We start from the raw sequence: 25372 nt of genomic DNA, 5'->3' as shown, positions 1-25372 counted from the left end.
TGTATTAAGATAAAATATTTTTTACAATTTATTTATTTTTATTTAACTGTACAATAGGTGATATTGAACGGTTTGGAATGATATTTTAAAATGAAAATGAAAATGAAAATACTCACTGTTTTAATAAATCTTAAAATAGAAGTATATTTCTGATAACATAAATAATTAAGAACGACCTTCAATTGTTCACCTATAAAAATTAATAAATTAATAATTTATATATCATATTTATTATTATCTACACAAGGTGCGGATAAGCGAGTAGTTATTGATAAAAGGGACAATTATTTTTGCGACGTATGAATTTTCGACATCCTCCTCCTGTCCCTTCGCATTGGGAACTCGGGAAGCCCGGAGCCGCAATGGCTTCCATCCCTCATTCCGCCTGCGCTTTCCCTGCTACCCAGCTCAAGTTTTCGTCGTACCAAACCCATCTGCTCTTCTTCCGCAGCAGAAATTCCAATTCCTTGTGGTCGGCGCAAGCCTCTCCTGCTGACCAAAATCCTGAACAAGAACAGCCGCCCCGAGAGACGGTGAAGCTTGCCTTCTCCAAAGCCAAAGCCTACAAGAAAGCCAAAAAGCCTACTCCAACTGTGGAATCGGACCTCTCCCCTAGACTTAGTGATACGGAGTTAGCCGATGAAGCTGCCGCTGAATCTCCTCCAGAAATCCCCACCGCAGTTAAGCTCGCGATGGAGCGAGCTAAGAAATACAAAAAGAACAAAGCAGGTGCTACAATGGAGTCTGGTAAGTGTTTGTGATGTAACATTATGTTTATTGCAGTTAGGGCGCTATCATATGGTAAATGTTGGTGGTTTTAGTTGCTGTATTTGTTTCTCTTTTCTGGTTCTGGAAGAAATTTTTGAATTTCAGAAATCAGCTAAGCTTTCATCTCCTTTTGTTTGTGTATAGGAAACATAGAGATGAAAAATGTTTTTGATTGAAATAAAATATTCTATGATGATGGTCATCATCAACTGGTGCATCATCAACTTCATGCTGTGTAAGTCGCAACTCTGGGATTTGCTGACCGAATCTTCTGTTGATTCTATTGTTAGTCGATTGTTAATTCACCATTAATCGACTTGACCAAGTTCTAGTTGACTATAAACCTCAAACCAGGCAATTGTGGTATAGTTGAATTTAGGGTAATAATAATCGATTGATGGAAATGGTTTAAGCCTACTACACAACAATTGACAAATAACATAGTGTAGACAACATGTACTAAAGTGGATGACAAGGTCACTCGACTGGTGCACAATAATCGACTGATAACATAGTGAACAACGACGTGTATAACCGAAGCAGATGACGAGGTAGTGATCCAGAGGATTTAGTTATGAGATTTTATTTGGTTTAGTCGATTGATGGTAAATAATTAGTGGACTAATTAGCGAAAGAACAAGTTCAGTTTCAGGAGAGATATGCCAGGTGTCATGGAGGAGTGGATTGATAATCAACAAACAATCAGGTCCACTAATGTGAAAGAGTCAAGTCGAATGATCAACTACAAGAAGTTGATTGGTCACTCACGAACAAGAGGCTTGTAAAAGCTGATCTAATGGAGATTTCAATAACAACGCTTGTGATTGGTTCCAAAGAAAGTGTTGCGGTATTCTAGAGCCTTCCTGAGCAATCTACAATGACCAAAAATCAACCAAGCTATTTTTCTTGTGTAACTTTTATTATCCTTGCATTTCTTTTTGTTATTCGGTTGTACTTTTGTATTTCTTTGTGTTTGCTATAAAGAAATAGGAATTGTAAAAGGTTTCTTTACCTCTAGAAGATGTTCAAAGAAAAGAAAATATAGTGATGTTACTAGTAGTAATCCAATAATAGATCATATAGTCCTTGGAGTAGGAACTGAGGATTTCAAACCACGTAAGCTTGCATTCTTCCGTGCTTGTGTTCTTCACATTTGTTTATTTTTCTAGATTTTTATCGTGTACTAACATTTTTGTAGAAGAGCAAAATTAAACAAACGTTAAAAATTATATGCACCTATTCACCTGTCTCTAGCCGCAACAACACAATCCAGAGCTTCCTATACATGGAGTAAGAGATGATCTTTTTAAGTTTTATGCATGAATGTTTATCATTAATAGTTTCATAATGTGCTAATTAGGGATTTTCCTATACCTCCTATTTATGTTTACCTATACGATTTCGATACAGTATCGTGTCGTGCTAAAATTTATTAATTAAAAATATTTTTTAACATAAATATAAAAAATTAAAAATACAAGAAAAAAATTTGTGGGATTGTTGTGCCCTCGCGAGCCCACAGAGGTCGCTATGGGATGGCGGAGTCCTTGTGACCCCGTTACACTGCCACCTTGCGGATTTCGCTGTGGGATCGCGATGGCTGTGGTGCCCGGGCGGCAAGCAGATGACAAATTCCACCAGTGCCACCCGACATGGTATGAAATTTTAAACCATGATGTCTACAATATTTTTTTTGAGTTCTTGGTGCTTAGCATTTAAGGAACAAATGAGTAATATTGAATTTCTAATTAGTTGCACTCATTCTCTAGCTATTCTAAGCCATTTTTAACAAATTAGTTTATAATATACAACAAACACTTTGAATATGAAAATAACCTACCATTCAAAAGAATAAATTTGGGTTGACACTAACAATAGCAACATTATTTGATGCATTATAATTTAGATGTTGATCTGGCGGTAAGAATAGGGACCCCCCCTTTGAGGGAAGTCCACGCCACGTGGAAGTCAAAGGGCCGAACGGCCGACCGGAAAAGGGAAGACCGGTCGGCCGAACGGGGTCCCATCGGAGTCAAAGGCACCCGGCAAGGAGTTAGGGTTCCGACGCTCGTTGAACAGGATTGTACGCCGAGCGGGTGGCCCACTCGGCCGAAGGCATAAGGTAGCAATACTGCGAACAGTCTCCACAGAGCACACTACCGGGAATATCCTAAGTGGACCAGCACGTATGACCGGCCGGACGCAAGGGGGCTGCCGACCGGACGGACACTCGGCATGTAGTAAGAAGAGACAACAGGACAAGTAAACATCCTCTGACAGCGGGTATGTTCGAGGAGCAGGCCATACGCAGGATCTTATGACAGAGGTCCGCTGTCCCATCAAAGACGTGCTCGGACTGTAGTAGTAAGGGGTCAGGTAAGCTTTTCTAACAAGCCCATATTGAGGTATGGGCTGAGGACACATATTCGCCTCGATATGTGTGCGTGAGTCCCTTTCCAGCCCTATATAAAGGGCCTCACCCTTCACCGGAGGTACGCGTTTTTTGATATTCGGAGCCACCTTTCTCTGTCCACTTGCCTGACTTGAGCGTCGGAGGGTCGTCGCCGGGAACCCCCTCTCGGCCCGACTTCCCTGCAGGTTCGCCGGAGGACCATACGATCGGTCGGGGATCTACGTCAGCAACGCGGAGAGTGCCACGTGCCCAGCGTCTGTTGATTCAGCGTTCGGACATGATCAATTTGGCGCCGTCTGTGGGAACGCTCCTGCATCCGATCGGAAGCAATGGACGAAGCTGGACGACAGCACTCGGTGATGCTCTCCACAGAGGAGCTCGACGCTCTGATCGAGGCAAGAGCAGCTAAGCTTGTGGAACAACAAAAGCAGAAGTCGCAAGCCGAACGGATTGAGCAACAAGCGACATCAGCATCAGGGGGCCGAACGGAATCACCGCCTGCCACAGTTCCATTTCCCTCAAAAGCAGATACTTCATCTCCCGAATTCAACTTATAGCAAGCCTCTCCTTCTGGAACCTCAAGAGCGGGAGTTTGATGTCAGGCAATGGATAGACCACATAGGAGGAAGCTGGGTGGACGAGTAGCCGAGCGGATGAAGATGGATTGGGACTTGGATCAACCATGAAGCGCAAATTATCTCCAACCTTTACGGGGTAGGGTGAAAGGTGTGCCAATGTAATATATGCTGTGTATTTTCCGTTTGGCTGTATATTCAAAATGCAGGAAGCAAAATGTTAAAAAACGCAATTGGCATTATCGACCGAGCGACCTATCTCCATGATATATAAGATCCGAGCCACCGACTCAATGGCGAAGACCCGTTCCGATCGGCCGGGCGTATGGTTACAACAGTCAAGCTCGATGGCGAAGACCCCGTGCCGTTCGGCCGGGCGTAAAAATTATCCGAGCCAAGTCATCGAAGACAAAGACCCCTCACCGCTCGGTAGGGCGTATATCATTAGCGTTAAAATTAGCCTTAAAGGCCGTCGAGCTCCGACGTTAAAAATCGAGAGACGAGCCGGCGTCTATAAACCCTCCGAGCGGAAGACCGTCGAGCTCCGACGTTAAAAATCGAGAGACGAGCCGGCGTCTATAAATCTTCCGAGCGGAAGACCGTCGAGCTCCGACGTTAAAAATCGAGAGACGAGCCGGCGTCTATAAATAAGCCGAGCGGAAGACCGTCGAGCTCCGACGTTAAAAATCGAGAGACGAGCTGGCGTCTATAAATCTTCCGAGCGGAAGACCGTCGAGCTCCGACGTTAAAAATCGAGAGACGAGTCGGCGTCTATAAATCTTCCTAGCGGAAGACCGTCGAGCTACGAGCCGGCGTCTATAAATCTTCCGAGCGGAAGACCGTCGAGCTCCGACGTTAAAAATCGAGAGACGAGCCGGTTTCCGGCGGAAGACCGTCGAGCTCCGGCGTTAAAAATCGAGAGCAGTGGCGTCTATAAACCTTCCGAGCGGAAGACCGTCGAGCTCCGACGTTAAAAATCGAGAGACGAGCCGGCGTCTATAAATAAGCCGAGCGGAAGACCGTCGAGCTCCGACGTTAAAAATAGAGAGACGAGCCGGCGTCTATAAATCTTCCGAGCGGAAGACCGTCGAGCTCCAACGTTAAAAATCGAGAGACGAGCCGGCGTCTATAAATCTTCCGAGTGGAAGACCGTCGAGCTCCGACGTTAAAAATCGAGAGACGAGCCGGCGTCTATAAATCTTCCGAGCGGAAGACCGTCGAGCTCCGACGTTAAAAATGGAGTTGCGTTGACTAAGACAATAAAGTCGCCGATCGACCAGGTAACCAAAGGTACTTATGCGAACAGTTATCGTAAATTTCAGTTGCGAAAAAGTATATATTCATCCGAGCAGACTATCCACGCGAAATACTTCGTAAAAACCCCTTTCGAACACAAGAAAGGTGGGATGAAGGGAGAATTACGAGGAGAAGCAAGCGAATATAAACGGCAGTTAGTGAGCCAAGCGGACAACACGCATATGGATTAGCAAAGGGAAAGGCAGCCTTATAGAAGATAAGGCCGAACGGCCTAATTACAAAAAGTAATAATTTTTTAGCCGGGCGGCTGGATTACATATAAGCTACTCCAAATAATCATAAAGCGTCGTCGGAATGTCGTTGAGAAGTGTCGCCTGGTCCTTAGCCGGGATGACTACGGACTCAGGAAGTTTCCCCTTGGACTTCAAGTATTCTGTCGTGGCATTCATGGCAAGCTCGAAGGCCATGTACATCCGCTCGCAGACCTTCTCCGAAAATTCAGCCGAACGGATGTATTTCTGTTGTAGGGCAGCAACCCGGCTTGGTTCGGCCTCCTGGTATTCTTTAAAGGCCGCTCGGGAAGCATCGGCGGCTGCCTTATGTTCTTGTAGAGCAGCCTCGAGCTTTGCCACCTCGTCCGTTCGGGCAACCTTCTCGTTGGCTAGTTGGTCCATCAGCTCTTTAACCTTCTCTTCCAAGCCCCGAGCCTCAACATTCTTTTTCTCCAGGTCGGAGATAGCTGTGTTCTTCCGCTTGGTCGCCAGGGATATCTTGCGATCGAGAGATTTATTCACGCGCTCGAGCTCGGCCAAAGCGTGGGCCTGATCGGCCGTCTTCTTCTGCTCGGCCACCAACAAATCTTGAGCCTTTTTGAGCTCCTTCTGAAGCTCGGCATATGAAGGGCCTTGGGAAGGAGCGTCGCCCGAACTCCGTAGCCGTTTGAGCTCCTCATCCACCATGGCAAGCCGATTGGAGACCGTAATCTCCTCCACCCATCTCTGACAATGGAAAAATGGTTAGTAGCCGATCGGAAAGGTTGTATGAAAGACTTTTTAAGAAAATACACTTACCCCGGTGGCCTGTTGCATGTGGCTATCGGCCAAGTTGCTAAGCGGGATCATCGCCACATGCGCCCGAGCGTCGGCCCACATTTCAGCTAAGGGCCCCTTCATGGTGATCATATGTTCGGGCACGGTGGGTCGATCGGCCTCGGGCATTAATTCTTCAGTCGGAAGATGCAGGGAGACCCAGATGGTGCGGCGCCGACCGGGAGTTGTCTGGGCAGATGCCGGAGAAGGATCGGAGGCCGGCGCCGAAAATTGGGATAAAATGGTCGAGCGTTGGACTCGACGGGGAGGAGGCGGAAGGACGCTGACTGGAACGACCTCAATAGGGTCCGCCGGCGCGTCCAACTGAGAAGGGGTCCGGTCGGAGGAAATAGCCTCGACCTCTGGAGCCTTGCCGCGAGCGGTTGCAGTAACCCGCTTGGATGGTTGGACCGCGGACACTGCCGATCGGAGTGGAGTCTCCACTCGGCGCCTCTTTTGTCTAGGTTGTTCCTCTTCCCGGGCGGAACCTTCCTCTTGGATAGTTGGTCCTCCGCTGGGGGTGGCTCCTCTTGCCTCATTCTGATGAGAAGCCTGAGCGGCCGACTCTTCATGAGTCCCACTCTCCCCTTCATGCGAGCCGACCTGATGGATACCGAGCGCTTCCATCTCCTTGACTGCCGTGCCGCAGCTTCGAGCGCCGCCGCCTTTCTCTTCAGAATACCAGCCATGACCGACTCCATAACAATATTCGTTGCAAAGGAAAAAGATGAAAATCAGTTAGCAATCCAGGCGAATGTTTAAGTAAAATTCTTACCGAAGCCGCTCGGGAGGGGGGTTCTGATCGGACTCAAGCCGAATATGTACATAACCCCTTCTGGGAGGAATTTGTTGATGTCGAATCGCAGACCGGCGAGCATATTGGCAGCGTGTAGATAATCTGGTCGGATCTTGAATCTTTTGAGCTCTGGGGAGGTGGGTGGTCCGATCTGCCACTTCGTCAGAAAGGGGGCCCGCTCAGGCATGCGGAGGTAGAAATAAAATTCTTTCCAGTGCTTATTGGAGGAAGGAAGTTTATTGAAGAAAACTAGACCGGGCCGAGCCCGGAACATATATGTGCCCAGCTCAGACTGTTTAGGGTAATAAAAATAGTATAAAACCTCAGGTCGGAGGGGGATATGGTGGATTTTGAACAGGACAACGACGCCGCATAAAAGGCGGAAGGTATTGGGGACTAGGCTTCCGAGCGGAATGCCGAAAAAGTTGCAGACGTCAACGATGAAAGGATGAATGGGAAATCGCAGACCGGCTGTGAACTGGTCGCGGAAAACACAAAAGGCTTCGCTCGGCGATTTATAAGGCCGAGTGGAGGGACCAGGTAAAATGACTTCGAAATCAGAAGGGATGTCAAAGTTTTCTATCAAAAGATCGGCGTCACGCCGATCGAAGCGCGACTCCATGGTAGTGTACCATGGACCGAGGGTTTGGTCTTCGGGTTGAGAAGATTGGGCCATTATCCGAGCGGACGAAACCAAAAAAGACGAAGGCAGAAGATAAAAGCAAGAGGGCAACGGAACAGTATCCCGAAGACGGAAACTGGGGAAAGAAATGCAAAGAAAACGCCGGAAACAAAGAGGGAAAGAAAGAGAACCTTGCAACAAAGAGGAGGATTGAAGAAAGAGCACCGGAGATCGCCGAAACCAGAGGAATGAGATCGCCGGAGAGCTGGAACGCGAGAAGCTGGGAGGCACGCAAGAGCAAGAGTGCGGCGAAGGGAGAAAACAGAGCTTTTTATAGGATGGAGCCTGAGCGGTCTCCACCGTTGGATCCAGGTCGCGAGAATCGGAGCACTCATCGTGCCGTTCATTTCGAACCGCCTCGATCCCATCAGAACACCACGCCGCCGCCGTACGATGACGGCAGCATCGTCACGTGGCATTCAACCGCTGGAACACATTTAATGAGCGCGTGCTAGACCTTAATGATGGAGATTGGCGGAAAATTCGAGGAGATGCTGAGTAACGGTGGCGTTGACTGGCGTTTTGGATGCCCCTGGTTTCCGAGCGGATGTTGGTTGTAGTATACCGCTCGGCCCAATTGATGGTCCAGTGACTAATCGCCTCCTTCGACTAGACTTGAAGGGGAGGCAAGTGATCCGGTGGTAAGAACAGGGACCCCCCCTCTGAGGGAAGTCCACGCCACGTGGAAGTCAAAGGGCCGAACGGCTGACCGGAAAAGGGAAGACCGGTCGGCCGAACGGGGTCCCATCGGAGTCAAAGGCACCCGGCAAGGAGTCAGGGTTCCGACGCTCGTTGAACAGGATTGTACGCCGAGCGGGTGGCCCACTCGGCCGAAGGCATAAGGTAGCAATACTGCGAACAGTCTCCATAGAGCACACTACCGGGAATATCCTAAGTGGACCAGCACGTATGACCGGCCGGACGCAAGGGGGCTGCCGACCGGACGGACACTCGGCATGTAGTAAGAAGAGACAACAGGACAAGTAAACATCCTCTGACAGCGGGTATGTTTGAGGAGCAGGCCATACGCAGGATCTTATGACAGAGGTCCGCTGCCCCATCAAAGGCGTGCTCGGATTGTAGTAGTAAGGGGTCAAGTAAGCTTTTCTAACAAGCCGATATTGAGGTATGGGCTGAGGACATGTATTCGCCTCGATATGTGTGCGTGAGTCCCTTTCCAGCCCTATATAAAGGGCCTCACCCTTCACCGGAGGTACGCGTTCTTTGATATTCGGAGCCACCTTTCTCTGTCCACTTGCCTGACTCGAGCGTCGGAGGGTCGTCGCCGGGAACCCCCTCCCGGCCCGACTTCCCTGCAGGTTCGCCGGAGGACCATACGATCGGTCGGGGATCTACGTCAGCAACGCGGAGAGCGCCACGTGCCCAGCGTCCGTTGATTCAGCGTTCTGACAGGATCAGATGTTATTGAGAAAGTCTTATCATTTATGCCCCTTGTAAGTGATGCTATATGTGTTAGTAGATATGTCGATATTGTGGAGGATATTCTTGTTGGTGCAGTCGACCTCTAGGGTTTTAATGTTTGACAATATACCTAAGTCTAGTCAATTTGACCAAGGTTCATCCAAACAGGACTTGATGTTTGGAAGAGAGGAGTCTAGTCAGGACTAGATGACAAGCAAAGGTAAAGTCCTATTCAAAGGATAGGTAGGTGAGAAGTCCTGGTGAGTGAAGACAGACCCTAGTGAGTGAAGCTAAGTAGTGGAAGTCTTGGTGAGCGAAGCTGGACCCTAGTGAGTGAAGCTAGGTGGTGGAAGTCCTGGTGAGTGAAGCCGGGACCCGGTGAGAGAAGTTAGGTGGAGGAAGTCCTAGTCGCGCGGACCAGCGAATTTTGAACTTTGTTAACACTGTTTTACTTTACTATTTTATCTATTGTGCTAACTCAGTATTGCAGGGAAGTCCAGCTAGGTCAACAGGCTGACCGAATGGCTGACACGAAGTCTAGACGGGTCGATAAGCTGACCGGATGTCTAGCAAAAGGTAAATGAAGGTAAGTCACTGGAGGAGAGTGACTGTGAGGACGCGCCCCAGTTGAGGGATAGTAGGCGTCGATCCAGTTTAGGTCCATTTGAGATCCCTAGACTAGGGTCCATTTGGGATCCCTAGACTGAGACCTTGACTAGTTCCTGGTCCTGGGAGGACAGGAACTAATTACTCTATTTTTTATATTGTGCTAACACTTGTCTTGCAGGATATTTTGGACTAACACATTTGTTGCATGGCAAGAAAGCAAGCAAAGAAGCAAAGTTGTCTTTGGGAGAACAGTATCCGAAGGCGCCTTCCATGGCTATGGAAGGCGTCTCGGTACTATTCATAGAAGGCGCCTTCTATGGCTATGGAAGGCGCCTTCCATTGGATGAGGTTTGGCCGAAGTCAAGGATAAGCACCGATCACTTCGAGATTGATTTTGTCTCATTGGAGGCGCCTTCCATGCTTACGGAAGGCGCCTTCCAAGGCAGTTTTGAGGAGGCATTGGATCATCAAGAATATTCGAGCTACTACGCGTACATTCGAGCTTCCGATTGCTTCCGGTTACTGCTGCTACTCTACAGTGAGGTTGCTGAGTCCGACGATTGCTCCTAGGAGTTTCGATCGCGCTCGGCAGACAGACATCAACACGAAGTGCTCCATTACGATTTCTAAAAGTGTTGATAACATTTATTTTCTGTATTTAATTTTTACAAAAGGACAAGTGTAGTGTGTTGCACTTGACCTAAGTCTCTTATACTCGATTCTCTCTTTCGAGGGTACCGGAAGAGGTTTGTAGTGGATTGCCCACCAATAGGTCCGCGGGACCTGGTCCTTGGAGTAGGAGTCGCCGAAGGCTCCGAACCAAGTAAAAAATACTTGTGTTTTTCTGGTGTTTGAATTCTTACTTTCCGCTGCGTACTTTGCTTTTAACTTTTAAAAAAAAACGAGTTTTTCAAAACCACGTGAGCATCACGATCCAACAATTCTAAACATTTAAAACTAACAATTCTTTTTCGATACACCCAATACTATTGCACAATTCACTCATTTTATTTATGTATATCTTAGATTTGAATTGATCGTATATGTTACACAGATGGAATAAAGCATTCCACCTCTTAAACTATGGAATGAGTGAGACGAGATGACCAATTCTTCTGAATGTCTCATTCCTTCTCAAATGGTTCATCTATATATCGCAATGAAATCATGGGGGGAATATAGCATTTCCATTCCATTTCATTCCACCCTACCAAACATAACGTAATTCATGTAAAGTAGAACCCTGTCTGAAAATATAAAAATTTAGTCAATTAAAAATTAAGATTATCTTATAAATTCTATACGCCATGAAACAACCAAAAGCTAATAATTGACCTTTCTCCATAGATCAAAAAAAGATGAAACTGCCAGATTCAAGGAAGGGCATTGAAGAGAAAAGCACATCAAAAAAGAGTAATCTGAAAGTATCTCGTATTGATTTTTTGGGGCTTGATTTTGCGGAGAAGAAAGCATATAGAGGAATGCCACCTGGCTTGACTTCACTTGTAGAACCACTTGTGGATGGAGATTTCCCTGAGGTGGAACTTATTGTTGGGGATCCTAGCAAGTTTGAGACTGCCAGGCCATTAGAAACAGTTAATCAAGAGAAGAATGATGATAACACAGTATGTTATAAGCCCAAGGTTTCTACATGGGGAGTTTTTCCAAGACCAAACAACATTTCTAAAACGGTATGACATCTTGTGTGCTATTTATTGGAACTCAAATAGTTTGATGCTTTTAATGGTGCACTGTTATCTATTTTTCCTTTGTTTGCTTGTTGATAAGGCCTAATCCAATGAATATTTTTATGTGACATATTTCCATCATTTTCCTTAAGTAACTACTGCTTATGGCAAATCTGGTTGCCAAGTTGAATAAACAAATTGACCCATTGACTTTGGTAATTTAATCACTTTGGAGATAGTACTATGTGGTGATCTTCTTTAACTATAATCAGATATTGTATTTGAGCCTTGCTTTATTTTAGTGGTTTAGGTTTTAGATTCCATTCAAATAATTTCAAGATTAACTTTGCAATATCTTGTTCTTCATCTTGAGAATATTACAAAGAAATTAAATCCACTTAGAAGTTTGGTAATTGATAATGTAGGGTTGGAACACAATAGATTAAATTAGTCTGCCAAATTTATTAATTATGCTCAGACTATAATGTGGGTTGTAGCTAGATTAGCAAAATTATCTCAGTCGAAGCCGAGAAGGGGCTATTACAGTTTGCCTAGGTTTCCATAGTTTCAGTTGTGGTGCCTTTTAGGCTATTAAATTCAACAGAGGTCAGGACCATTCCATCTTAGTTGAATCAGTCTTTGGGGTGATGGGGTCAATTCTTTGAAACTGAACTTTGATTTTTTGAGTTCAAAAATGTAGTTATAGAGAGTTTGGTCTTGCTCAAGGTCGTTATGGCTCCACCAAGGCGAGCGAGTAAAGGGGCTAGCTTACCAAGGGGGACTTGAGAGCACACAACTCTTTTTGTCTCTCTTGTTCTTTACTATCGAACTAACACTCTCAATGGATGACAGTTACTCTCTCAAAGCTACCAAAAGTTTCTGATAATATTGTAGCATCGCCTATTTATAACCCAAGCATATAAATGCCGCCCTTGTGCCAAATATCACTCCTTCGGTGGGTCTGTCTATTTTACTTTGGGCCTCTGAGGGTCTACTCTGGTGATGAATACAAGATATACATATGGCATCCATCGATAATAGCCAGTGAAAATGACAGTTTTCTCTCCTATTAATACTCCCCCTCGCCTTGAATTGCAAGGGGAGGTGGGCTTTCAGAGGTTAAGGTGACACAAAACACATATTAATGGTGACGATTGTTTGACAAGGCAAAGAGGATCTCTAATGATTGCAGAGCATCTCAAAAACTTTGTAAAATCACTCTCGAATGGACCATTCCTTTCTTTTTGAAATCACTGCCTCCTTATAATTCTTCTTCTCTTCTGCTTTCTGGTTCTGCTCTGTTGATTACAACTGTGCTCTGGCTCGTGGGCCGTCTCCACAGTGTCTCCTTTGAGTCTTGGTTCATCTGAACCTGGTGTGTGTTTTCCACAATTGCACTCAACATCTTGTCCAAGCTTCACAAGGAGCTTCAACATGCCAATTGATTAGCAAGCTAGATCAATACCTTCACCTTTCTTCTGATTATAAGGGAGTCCAACCTTGAGGTTGTCAGGCTTCTGGAGTCTCCATGTTCACACCACATCATGTGTCTTTGTCATTTCCTTTCTTCCTTGCATGCTTTTGACTTGTTTCCTTTTTCTGCTTAGATCTAGTTTTATTTGATGGACTACATAGAAGCCAATTTTGAAGAAGAGAAACCAAATGCCCCACCTTAGAGCGAAAACTTTGAGTTTAGGGGAATTTCCACCAGATTGAGACCTGCAACTTTCTTCCAAGGATGCTTGGCAACAAAATTCTTTTGCATAGGTGATCTCCACCTGATTCTTCAAGACCCAACCCTTGCCTCGACTAAGTGCCCTTGAAGCTGGTCAAAGTGCCAGGATTGTGGGCTAAAGCACCCATCTTTGGTTGATGTAGAGCCTCATAGTGCTATCCTTCTTTGCAAAGAAGTCTTGTGCTCCCCAAGGAGAATGTTTAGTCGAATAAAACCTTTATCTGATGGTTCTTACGACTACTTCAGTTCTTCTAGCTCTCTTGGCCATTCATTATGGTGCTTTTGAGATAGGAGCAGTGCTCGGTAGAAGTTAGTGAACTCAGTTTGCCTATCTCTGGGCAGATCTGTTAAGTTTTTAAGAAAGACATCAAGGAATTTTCAAGGAATAGGCATGTAAGCATGTGTTATGGATTTCTATTCTCTTTTGGTGTACATTTTTTCATTTGAATTATCTGATGTGGATAGATGTTACTATGGTGTTGGATTTATATTTTTGTATTATTCTTTCCCATGCTTATGATGCATCCACTGTGTGCGTGTATTTTTATATATAAAAAGTGGTGAGGTTATTTTATTTCAAGAGCCATAGGTTTGGGTTTTGAGTTTTTTGAAAATTGCAATGTGTTTCCCTCGGATATAGTCGCCCATGGTGCATGATAACATTATTCCCTTATATCTGTCATACTACAATTATCAATATTTTCATTTCTATTATATTTGTAGGGAACTATAATGTTTAATGCTGAAACATTGTGCTAGTTCTTAAAAAGTTACACTTCGTGATGACACTTATATTTTCTCCTTCATGTTTAGTTTGGTGGAGGAAGAAATATCCAACCTGGTGAGATGCTTGAAACTTCAGAAAATAAAGTAGCTAAACAAAAGCACACTCAGGAGCTGTTAGCAGCCTACAAAAGTAAGATGGGATTGACAATTGATTATAAAAAAAGAGTCGAGTGTGAGAAGGTATCTGTTGAAAGCTCATAACTTTTTCTTCCCTAATGATTCTGATTGTGTACTATTCCTTTTGCTGTAGAAGTGCCTATGTTCAAATTCAGGATTCTTACTCCTATGCACCTTTTGAAGCTTACATCTGTTTGTTAATGACTTGTATTCCTCATTACGAGAGTTCAAACTTTCTTGGGGATAAATGCAATTGTTTTAGTATAAAAAAAGGCAGCCCGGTGCACGAAGCTCCCGCCATGCGGGGTCTCGGGGAAGGATCCATTGCACGCAGCCTTACCCTATTTTTTACAAGAGGCTATTTCTAGGATTCGAACCCGTGACCTTTTGGTCACATGGTAATAATTTTACCGTTGCGCTAAGACTCCCCTTCTTGTTTTAGTATAGAATAACATAATTAATTATTTTTTAAAAATTGGATTCTTATTCTCATGCGCACATATATAGGTTATGATGAGTTCAATGTACTTCCGCACAAGTAAACTTGCAACACAAAACCAACTGATCTAGAACTCACCTCAAGATATAGATATCAATTATGTCGTTCATGTTTTCTAAAAGTAAAGAAAAAAAAAATCAAACTAGGTGGCTTGTGTATGCATGTAATTCTTCCTTAAAATTCAGAGATTGGTGCTCTAGTGATCTGAAACGGTATGATTGGAACAAATTCACCACCTTAAGGATAAACAACATCACCTCAAGGATAAGAATTCTGATTTAGTTCATGAATGTTCCCAAGAGATAAGAAATCACGTGGCAAATACAAAGTATTTTTTCTCAACTCAAAGATAGATTAAGTCTTGCAAAATTTGACTCCCTCTTATACTTAACATCCCTCCAGGAATAGGAAGTCATGCATCATTCATACAATAAACTAAAGTTCCAAGACAACACAAAGCACAACACACCTAAGGCCAACTACAACTACCAACACGTGTGCAAAATACAAGTATCAACACACCTTAATTAAGAGTCTTTCTTTCAATTAGCAAAGATAGAGATAAGACCAACTGTTATGTTTCTAATTAACTTCATACTTAATTGAAACATTAAAGTAAATAGTGGGTTGGTTAAAAAATTAAGTTTCGGTCTTTGAGTATTTCATGAACCATTGCTCCAAAATTAGACTCCATTGGACTCTTGCTGGTCAAATTCTCATTAGACTTGGACGGTCCAAGTTCATCATTTTCCCTTGGTTGAGGACTCATCCTCGAGTCTTTTGGCTCATCATCTTCATATGGAGAAAGATTTGAAACATTAAAGTAGATGAAACTACGTAGTCGCCGAGAAACTCCACTTTATAAGCATTGTCATTAAAGGATCTTGAAAGGTCCATCACCTTGGGGTTGAAGATTAACAAACTTTCTGTTAGGAAAGTGTTCCTTTCTCAAATGAATTCACACCAGCTCTCCTTCCTTAAACACAACTTGGTTTCAGTGCTTATCAACCTACTTTTTATACTTTTCAGATTGTTTCAAAATCTTATCTTTCACTTGCTCATGAATCTTCTTAATAAATTTAGCTCTTTCATCAACTTCTCCATTAATGTGATTAGCAATGTGAATAGGAGATAAATCCAAAGGGCCAATAGGGTTCGAAGGAAGTGGAAAATCAGAATCCTTTTGGCATTGATGACGATCGTAGTGATGAGGAGTAAGATCACCAAAAGCAAAGAAGGCTGCCAAGGAGATGTGAAGGTGATATGAAGGTTGAACTCCTGGAATTTGATGGCAATGCAAGGTGTTGCTTTTATCGATTGGTTATATATTGTTGAAAGAAATTTTGAATTCAAGGAGTTTCGGAGCAAGGAAGGTGAAATTGGTGGCTATTAAACTGAAAGGCTATGCTTCACTTTGGTGGGAAAACAAATGAGTAGAGAAGAGAGGGGGCCTATTCAGACTAGGGAGAAAATAAAGTGGGGATTATAGACAAGATAACTATATGAAGTTCTAAAATTTCAAGCAATACACTTGCTTGTGGAAGGGGATATAAGAGAATTTGGGTATTTAATGGTCAGATGTGAAATTAGAGAACTTGAAGAGAAAACTACTGCACGTTTCTTGAAAGGTTTAAAGATAGAGCTTGCTGATGCAATTAGATTACAGGCATATTGGACTTTTAATGATGTTAGAAAAATTGCTATCACTATTGAACAACAAATCCAAAAAGCGCTCCTAAAGCAAGTTCTTTTAACCCAACCAAGGGAGTGTTGTTTCTAGCTCCAGCAAACCATTGACAAAGGTGTAACTACAAGCAAGAATGAAGTCAAGGATGGAGGAATGATGCAAATGCCCTCCAACATTTCGAGTTCTACTCGGAAGTGTTACATTGCTTTAGATTGTTCCAACCGAAGTGTAGTAACCATTAGAGAAGAAGTGTGAACCAAGAAGAGGAGGAAGAAGTGAACCAAGAAGAGGAGGAACTTGTTTTTGCAGAATTTGCTCAATATGCAGATGAAGGAGAAGCTTTGGTGATTCGGAGGAGTCTCAATATGATTAAAAAAAATGAAGAAGCATGGCGCAAGAAAAAAAAATTTCAAACAGAATGCACTAGCCATGGAAAAGTATGTAATGTGGTCATTGATAGTGGTGGTGATTCAGAGGAGTCTCAATATGATTAAAAAAAATGAAGAAGCATGGCGCAAGAAAATAAAATTTCAAACAGAATGCACTAGCCATGGAAAAGTATGTAATGTGGTCATTGATAGTGGAAGTCGTATTAATGTGTTGGCTCAAGATATGGTGACCAAGTTAAACTTGAAGATTGAGCCTCACCCTCACCCTCACCCGTATAAGCTTCAATTGTTTCAGAATGGTAATGGCTTGATGCTTACAAGGAGGTGTTTTGTTTCTTTCTCCATTGGTAAGAACTACAAAGATGAAATCTGGTGTGATGTTTGCAATGTTTCTTCAAGGGATGCATGCCAATTACTGCTTGCAAGATTGGCAGTATGATCAGAAGGTTTCTTATGATGGTAATACAGACTCCTTTATCAAGGATGGTGTTTGAATTGTGTTAGCGCCCATAAAACTAACTGAAGATTTCCGAGGAAGGTAATTCTTTTCTTAGAAGTTCACAAATAGAACATGCTTTGACTAACCAAATCGAGATGAGATTTATGCTATCTTGGTTATGAGGCTACAATGGCTCGACAAGCACCTATTGATGAGTTATTGCTACCATAATTGGGGGAGTTCCAAGATGTGGTACTCTATGAGATTCCAATTGGTTTACTACCCATGAGGAATATTTGACATCATGGCAAATATGCTTGATCAACTTATAGCTCAAGGCTTGATCCATAAAAGCACAAGTCCTTGTGTTGTCCCTGCTCTATTAGTTCCAAAGGGTTGGTGCATGTGTGTTGATAGTAGATTTATTAATAAGATCACTCTCAAGTGTCAATTTTCTATTTTGAGGTTGGCTGATATGCTTGATCAACTTCATGGAAGAGCTAAGGTATTTTCCAAATTAATCTTCGAAGTGGATATCATCATATCAGAATGGGAAAAGGAGATAAATGGAAGGCATCTTTCAAACCAAGAAAAGGGTTATATGAATGACTTGTGATGTTGTTTGGTCTTTCCAATGGTCCTAGTACTTTCATAAGACTTATGACACATTCTTACTCCGTTCTTGAGAATATTAGTTATTGTTTACTTTAATGACATTCTGGTCTACTGTTCATCTATCCATGAACATGCAGGGCATCTTAGAAATCTTCTTCAAATCTTGAGAAAGTAACAGTTGTTTGCTAACTTGCAAAAGTGTAATTTCTTCACAGATAACCCGTTTTCTTAGGTTATGCGATTTAAAGTGAAGGTATCAAGATGGATCCTAGCAAGGTGGAAGCAATAGATAGTTGGCTAGTTCCTAAAATCATTCATGATATAAGGAGCTTCCATGGTATGGCCTCTTTCTATAGGAGTTTCATTAAGCATTTCAATTCACTAGTAGCTCCTATCAGTGAATGCCTTAAAGGAGGGACTTTCAAATGGACCAAGGAGTCATAAGAAAGCTTTGCATCTATTGAGAATAAGATGACAACAGCCCTGGTTCTAACCAGTGTATTCAATAGCGGCGAATAGCGCGCTACATAGCGCGCTATCGCGCGCTACGACCAGCGAACGCTGCAGAGCGTTCGCTGAATCGCGATTGTCCCGAATAGCCCACGCTATTCGGGACAAAAGCGTCGATAGCGCACATAGCGTGCGCTATCATGCCCTAGCGCCCCATAGCGGGCGCTAAAATTACAAATTGCTTACCAATAGCTAGGGCAAAGGTGAGTCGAATCGTGACTGTGGCAGAGGCGAAGGTAGGGCAGACTGCAGAGGCGACAGGCGGCGATCGGCGAGCAGCGAGCGGTGACCTGTGAGTGGTGGCGAGGGACAGCGATTGGAGGTAAGCTTTTCTCCTTCCTTTCGTTTTCTTCGTTTAGGTTTTCCTTCTCGTTTTTTTTCTCGAAGGAGCAAAAATGATTTCGCGATTTCCAGAACTCGGGCATCTGGATCGATCCAGCGATCGATCCAGGGTCGAACAGAAAGGATCTGGATCGATCCAGCGACCGATCCAGATCCTTTCTGTTCGACCTTGGAAGGATCTGGATCGATCCAGCGACCGATCCAGGGTCTGGATCGATCCAGCGACCGATCCAGATCCTTTCTGTTCGAACAGAAAGGATCTGGATCGGTCGCTGGATCGATCCAGATCCTTTCTGTTCGACCCTGGATCGATCGCTGGATCGATCCAATTCCTTGGATCGATGCAATGATCGATCCAGATGCCCTGGATTGATTTTTTTTTTTGCTGATTTGTTTCTAATTAATTAATTATTTATTCTGATTTTTTTCTTTTGTTTTTCTAGGATTTTGATTGTCTAGTTAGAATTTGCAATGTCTACGAATTTATCAAAAATAAAAAAAATATTGGTTGGAAGTATTGTTATCAAAATGAAGGGGAAAAAGTTGTTCGGTGCAAATTTTGTCATCATATATCGAATGGAGGGATTACTCGCTTGAAGGAACATTTAGCTCAAACTCATAAAGGGGTTGCACCTTGTGTTAGTGTTCCGGATGATATTAAGAAAGAAATTAGAGAATCACTTGACAAAATTAGAGCATCTAAAAGTAAACAAACTGAATTGTTACGAGAGATCGGTGAAGGTCCCCAAAGTATGAGTACGCAATCATCAAAAGTTGGAAGTGTAGGGGGAAATTCAATTGGATGTTCTGGTAGTGGTGAATCAAAAGGTAAAGGTACTCTTCATGGGTTTGTTAGTTCCGAACCTCGACAAACAACCCTAAATTCGACATACAAAAAAGATTTGTTGGTTGATGTGAAGCGTAGAATTGGTCGTTTTATTTACTCTGCCGCACTTCCGTTTAATGTTGTGAATGATCCTTATTGGCTGCCTATGGTTGAGGGTATTGCGGAATATGGAAGAGGGTTCAAGCCTCCTTCAATGCATGAGTTAAGAATTTGGATACTTAAAGCTGAGGTTGATGGCATCAACCTAATATATGAGGAGCATAAAAAGGCATGGAAAAAATATGGATGCACTATTATGTCCGATGGTTGGACGGATGGAAAGAATAGAAGTTTGATCAATTTTTTAGTAAATAGTCCCGCCGACACTTTCTTTTTGAAATCTATTGATGCATCAGATTCTATTAAAAATGGGGAATTGATCTTTAAATATCTTAATGATGTTGTTGATGAGGTGGGAGAGGAAAATGTAATTCAAATTGTCACGGATAATGCTTCGAATTGCATTAAGGCGGGGAAAAAAATTATGGAGACTAGACATAGAATTTGGTGGACACCTTGTGCGGCGCATTGCATTGATCTAATGTTGGAGGATATTGCAAAGTTGAAGATTTTTTCTGACACAATTGAGCATGCTAAGATGGTTGTGAAGTTCCTTTATGGTCATGGGACTATACTTTCTTTGATGAGAAAGTATACAAACGGTAAAGAAATTCTCCGTCCCGCTGTTACTCGCTTTGCTACTTCATTTCTCACTCTTCAGAGTATGTATAAGGTTAAAAGGCCACTTGAACAAATGTTTGCTTCCGAAGATTGGGTTAGTTCACCACTATCTCAAACAACTCAGGGGAAGGTCGTGAAGAGAATTGTTATTAATGATCCCAACTTTTGGCCACATGTTGCATTTTGTGTTAAGAGTGTTGTTCCTCTTGTAAGTGTGTTAAGGGAAGTTGATTCGGAGGAGAGATCGGCCATGGGATATATTTATGAACTTATGGATAAGGCAAAAGAGACAATAAAATTTAATTGTGGGGGAGTTGACAGAAAATACAAACCCATTTGGAAAAAAATTGATTCACGATGGACTCCACAACTTCATCATCCTCTACACGCGGCCGGGTACTATTTGAATCCACAATTGCGTTATGAAGAAAGATTTTCTTATTGTGATGAAGTTAGAGATGGATTGTATACTTGCATGGATAGGATGTTGTCTTCTGATGATCGTCTTAAAGCAGACATCCAATTGGACTTATATAATAAAGCTGAAGGAGAATTTGGAACTCCAATAGCAAAACGAACAAGAATGTTGCGAACTCCGGGTAAAATTTTCTTCTTGTAACCGTTCTTGTAAAATTATACTAGCATTCATATTTTAAAATTATATACATTCTTGTAATTTTTTTTAATGTTATTACTTATTAGTCTCGTGGTGGGAACGTTTTAGAAGTAAGACACCCGAGCTTACTACATTTGCAATTCGAGTGCTTGGTCTCACTTGTAGTGCTTCGGGATGTGAAAGAAATTGGAGCACTTTTGAATCGGTGAGTATTCTAAGTTTCTAACTCTACTTGAATTTTAATTGTTTTATAATTTTCATATCATTGTTTATTTTTATATATATATGTTTTCTTTTTTGTAATATTAGATTCATACAAAAAAGAGAAATAGGCTTGAACATGCAAAATTGAATGCGTTGGTGTTTGTGAAATATAACTTCAAGCTTAGGGAGAGAAGTATTAGGAGGAGAGACAAGATTGATCCCATTGTAGTTGATGAAATTAATTCAGATGACGAATGGATAACTGAGAAAGAAGGTCCAGTTCTCCCCGTAACTACTAAATGGCTTGAAGATGATGAATTATTTGAAAGTGATCCTATTGTGAGTGTGTCATCTGCTACCTTTGAAAGTCTTTTTGATTCAGATAAGCGAGTCGAAGATGTTGAGGATATAGTTGAAGTTCCTCCTACAAATTCAAAAAAAAGAGTTGCTGAAAATTCAAGTAAGCACTAAGCATATGTAAATTATTTATTTATATCTACTTCATCTATAATTGATTCTTAAATGTTATATCTCTTATATAATAGGTGGAAGCAAAGACAAACAAGCAAGGTTGAGTCTTGTTGATGTGGAAGATAATCATCTTGATGCTGAAAATTATGGAGTAATTCCAACTTTTGATAGTGGAAATTTTCCAACCATAGACACTATTGATGATGATAGTGATATAAAGTTGGATGATACTGATTATTTTTAAGTTATGTTGTTTTAATTATAAGACTTTTTAAATTATTGGTATGGGATATTTTGACATGTAATGAATTATTATGATTAATTTTAGATTATGTTATTTTTATTTTACTTATATAAGTATATTTTATTTTTTAAAATTTAAACATTGACGTGCACGAAAAGCTTGCGCTATACGCTACGCTATTTACGCTACGCAATGACAAGACAAAAACGCTATGAACCAACGCTACGCGATTTAAAACACTGGTTCTAACACTTCCAGACTTTAGCAAAGTGTTAGAATTAGATTGTAATGCATCCAATGTAAAAATTAGAGTTGTTCTTAGCCAAGAAGGAAGACCCATTGCTTTCTTTAGCAAAAAGTTGCGTGATGCAAAGAGAAAGTATTTACTTAATAAAGAATTATATGCCAGCATTCAAAATAGCGAGTTTGTGCTCAATTCAGACCATGAAGCATTGAAATACTTGCGCAATCAACACAAGCTAAGTGTTAGGCATGAAAAATATGTAGAATTTCTTCTAACTTTTCAATTTGTGCATAAACATAAATATGGGCTATTGAATAAGCTTGCAAATGCATTAAGCAGGAGGCAAGCTTTGTTGAATGCTATGACATATGTAGTGGTTGGTTTTGAGATCGTTAAGACTCTTTATGAAGATGATTTTAATTTTGGCAACCTATGGAAAGCTTGTCTAAGAGGACTAAAGAATCAATTCTTTATTTATGATGTCTATCTTTGGGCTGCCCACAATTACTATTCAAATTCTCAGGACAACATTATAATAATAAAGCTTTTTGGGAAAGAGTTAAATACTTTGGGAATATTTGACTATTGCTTAATTGGTTGCATATCTTGCATGTTGACCTTGAAATAAAAGTAATGTTCAAGAACACCGGAGGGACTTAAATGTTGCATAAGCTTTGAATTGTGCATGACTCTTTGAAGTTAGACTTTATAATGGTGCATGTTTACAACAACAATAATCAAGTCTTTCTCCTATATGGATCTTCCTGCACCATTGGGCTTGATCCCTTACTATATTATTATCTATATTTAAATGAATTTTATCTTATTTTATCATTCTCAATCAGGTCTTCTTAGGTCTTTTTCTTTCTTGATTAATGTACGTATTATCATGATCTCATATCACCTAAAATTTCATGATATAGTTCATTAACTAATTGCCTTTATAATTCTTGCAATCTTGTATGTCTCCTTTGTTTTTATACCGAGGGACTAAAGTACTTACTCTCCGTTGATAAAATATTTTCTTATTTTTAATACAACGTTAAATAACTTTATAAATCATTCATTACCTTACTTCTTTAGATGCTTCTATACCTCAACTGGAATTCAGTCTCTCATTTTTCATCCCATTTAATGTTTGTTCTACTTTTGAAATTTGAAGTCTCTGATAAAAATTTAAATTTATACCCCTCTAATCTACTTAAATTTCCTAAGCTAAATTGGTCACCTAAAATTTCATTAAAGCTAATGAAAATTCCTTTTTCATCGCTCCTTTATTTCTTAATCTTTCACTAGTACCCTATTGAATTCATTTTTAATGCATCTTTTTTGGGTAAAACCCTTTGTTCTCCTTTCTCTTGCTGTAGCTATTTTATATGTATCTTTTCTCTTCTTTTTTATCAAGTTATTGATATGATCATACAAAAGTTTTATTTTTAACTTCACTCACTACTTAGCCTCTTTCTTGACTACTACATACTTTTTAATAAAAATTCATTTTTACAAATGTCCATTAACTAATAGGTTATTCAATTTTTTCTTCAATTTCTTTTGTACTCCCTTATTTCACTCTTGCAGTTTTTTATTTAGAGGTATCAAGTTTTTTATTTAGAGGTATCCATTCTCTTGACTCACTGAGTACGCTCTTGGCCATCGTTTTTAAATTTGAAGACATTTTATCTCATGTTGTATTTGAGTCTTCATGTATTTCTCCTAATATTTGTGCCCTTACCCTCTCCTTAAAGATATTTTGCTTTTCATCTTTTTAACTTTCACCATTTAATTCTAGGAGACATTCATATTTTCTTTCTATTGATACTATGCTTAAGGTGCGTATCTAACACCACTAACGCATGTTAGGTGGTTAGCTTTTCTCTAAAGATGACTTTAGAATCTGTATAAATTTTCATATATATTTTCCTAATCATGAGAAAGTCAATTTATTACATTATTCCCACTTTTAAAAGTAACTAGTTGTTGTTGTTTTTTTTAAAACGTATTCGCTATTGTAAGCACATATGCTATTGCAAAATCTAATATAATCTTTTCTTCTTTAATACTTGTTCTAAAACAATCTCCATCCTATCATATTCCTTATTCCTTATTTTTACATGTCCGTTTAAATCTCTTATTAAAATCATCTCATTTATCGAAATCATTAATACAACCTTATCTTAGTCTTCCAAATGATATGTTTGGTGTCTTTATCTAATCTTATTGAAGGTGCATATACATTAATTATATTAATCATTTCTTTTATTACCACTATCTTAAGAGTTATAATCCTATGTCTCTTCCTATCTTATGTCTCTTCCTAACTTCTACTAAGTCTTTTAACAAACTATGTACAACAATGTTAGCGTAAACTGTAAGAGCCAATCATGAGTTGATTGACTTAGGACATATTGTATCATATTTATCAATAAAAGATAATGTTTTGGTTATTATATTTACTTCATGTTTGTGCTAGCTGAATAAATATAATAATACTTGAGAATAGTAGGTTCTAGTTTACAACATATCAATTTTGAATTGATTGTCGGAGGTTGTCCACAGACATATATAGAGAAAACTATTCTTAATTATTCTTATCCAAGTATTAGTATACATGGGTAATATTAATACGCTGAGATTAGTATGCAGGTCAATTGATGACTTATTCTTATAAATCATGGATATAAAATATCAAGTTGACACAATCATGGATATAAAATATCAAGTTAACACATAAGTATATCTGTACTGAATTAACTGTTATGAGAAGTTTCATGAATCGTTATATGAGGGTTATAAATATTCTCATAGTGACTATTAATATAAATAGTCCTTAAACTTAAATCCACTACGATTCCTTACATAGAGTTGTGTATTTTGGTATCAACAAACGTCACCTATAATAAGGTGAACTATAAAGTCATTTCACTGGGTATGCAATAAGCTATGCAGCGGGATGTGAGTGATGTAGATCAAATTTGTCCTTTCCATATAATGGAAGAGATATCTGTGGGTCTCTTAATTGAGTAGGACTACTAAAATACATGACCATGCTCAAATAAGTCAATATGAGATATTAAGCTTATTTGGTTAAGTGAGTCTACTCAGAGATTAAGAAACACATAGATTGATTAGAGGATGGTACAGTCTATGCCTCGTGGATCAATCTAGATATCAAGGACAAAATGATTGAGCTATAAAAGATAATGGTCACGGATAGGTTAGGTCGGATCTTAATATTCTCGTCACTTGGGTAGTAATGATACATTGCTAGATGTCACTCATTGCTTGTGTATCTAAAATAGTTTTTAAAACATTGCCAACGTTAGGAGAACCTAATGGGTCACACACAAAGAGCATATTGATTTGGAGATTGATTTATTTTATGGTTTCGATCCTTAAGCTTATTGGATTAATAAGTTAATCTAATTGGGTTTTGGACTTGTTGGATTTATAACTTAATCCATTTAAGGCCCAACCCAACTATAGAGTTTGTTAAGAGTTCTTCTTGAGGAGGAAGAGTTTTTCTTGAAGATGAAGGGTTAGCGAGAAGGTGAAGGGTTAGCAAGAAGGTGAAAAGTTAGCTTCTTCTTCCTTACCACCTTAAATACCCAT

At 40.8% G+C, this 25372-nt stretch overlaps 1 protein-coding gene across 1 annotated transcript in view; it reads left to right on the top strand.

Moving 5' to 3' along the window:
- The first annotated feature begins 282 nt into the window (after window positions 1-282).
- The window catches only part of LOC121970008, an 80091-nt gene continuing 55001 nt past the window's right edge, over window positions 283-25372 (top strand). The window contains exons 1-3 of the mRNA XM_042520392.1: window positions 283-747; window positions 10958-11301; window positions 13847-13999. Coding sequence (XP_042376326.1) covers window positions 300-747; window positions 10958-11301; window positions 13847-13999 — 945 coding nt within the window. The 5' untranslated portion in view covers window positions 283-299. The remainder of the gene's footprint in view (window positions 748-10957; window positions 11302-13846; window positions 14000-25372) is intronic.

This window comes from Zingiber officinale, chromosome 4A (genome assembly GCF_018446385.1).
Source record: "Zingiber officinale cultivar Zhangliang chromosome 4A, Zo_v1.1, whole genome shotgun sequence".
NCBI classification, from domain to species: Eukaryota; Viridiplantae; Streptophyta; class Magnoliopsida; order Zingiberales; family Zingiberaceae; genus Zingiber; species Zingiber officinale.
This window is presented reverse-complemented; position numbering and strand designations above follow the sequence as displayed.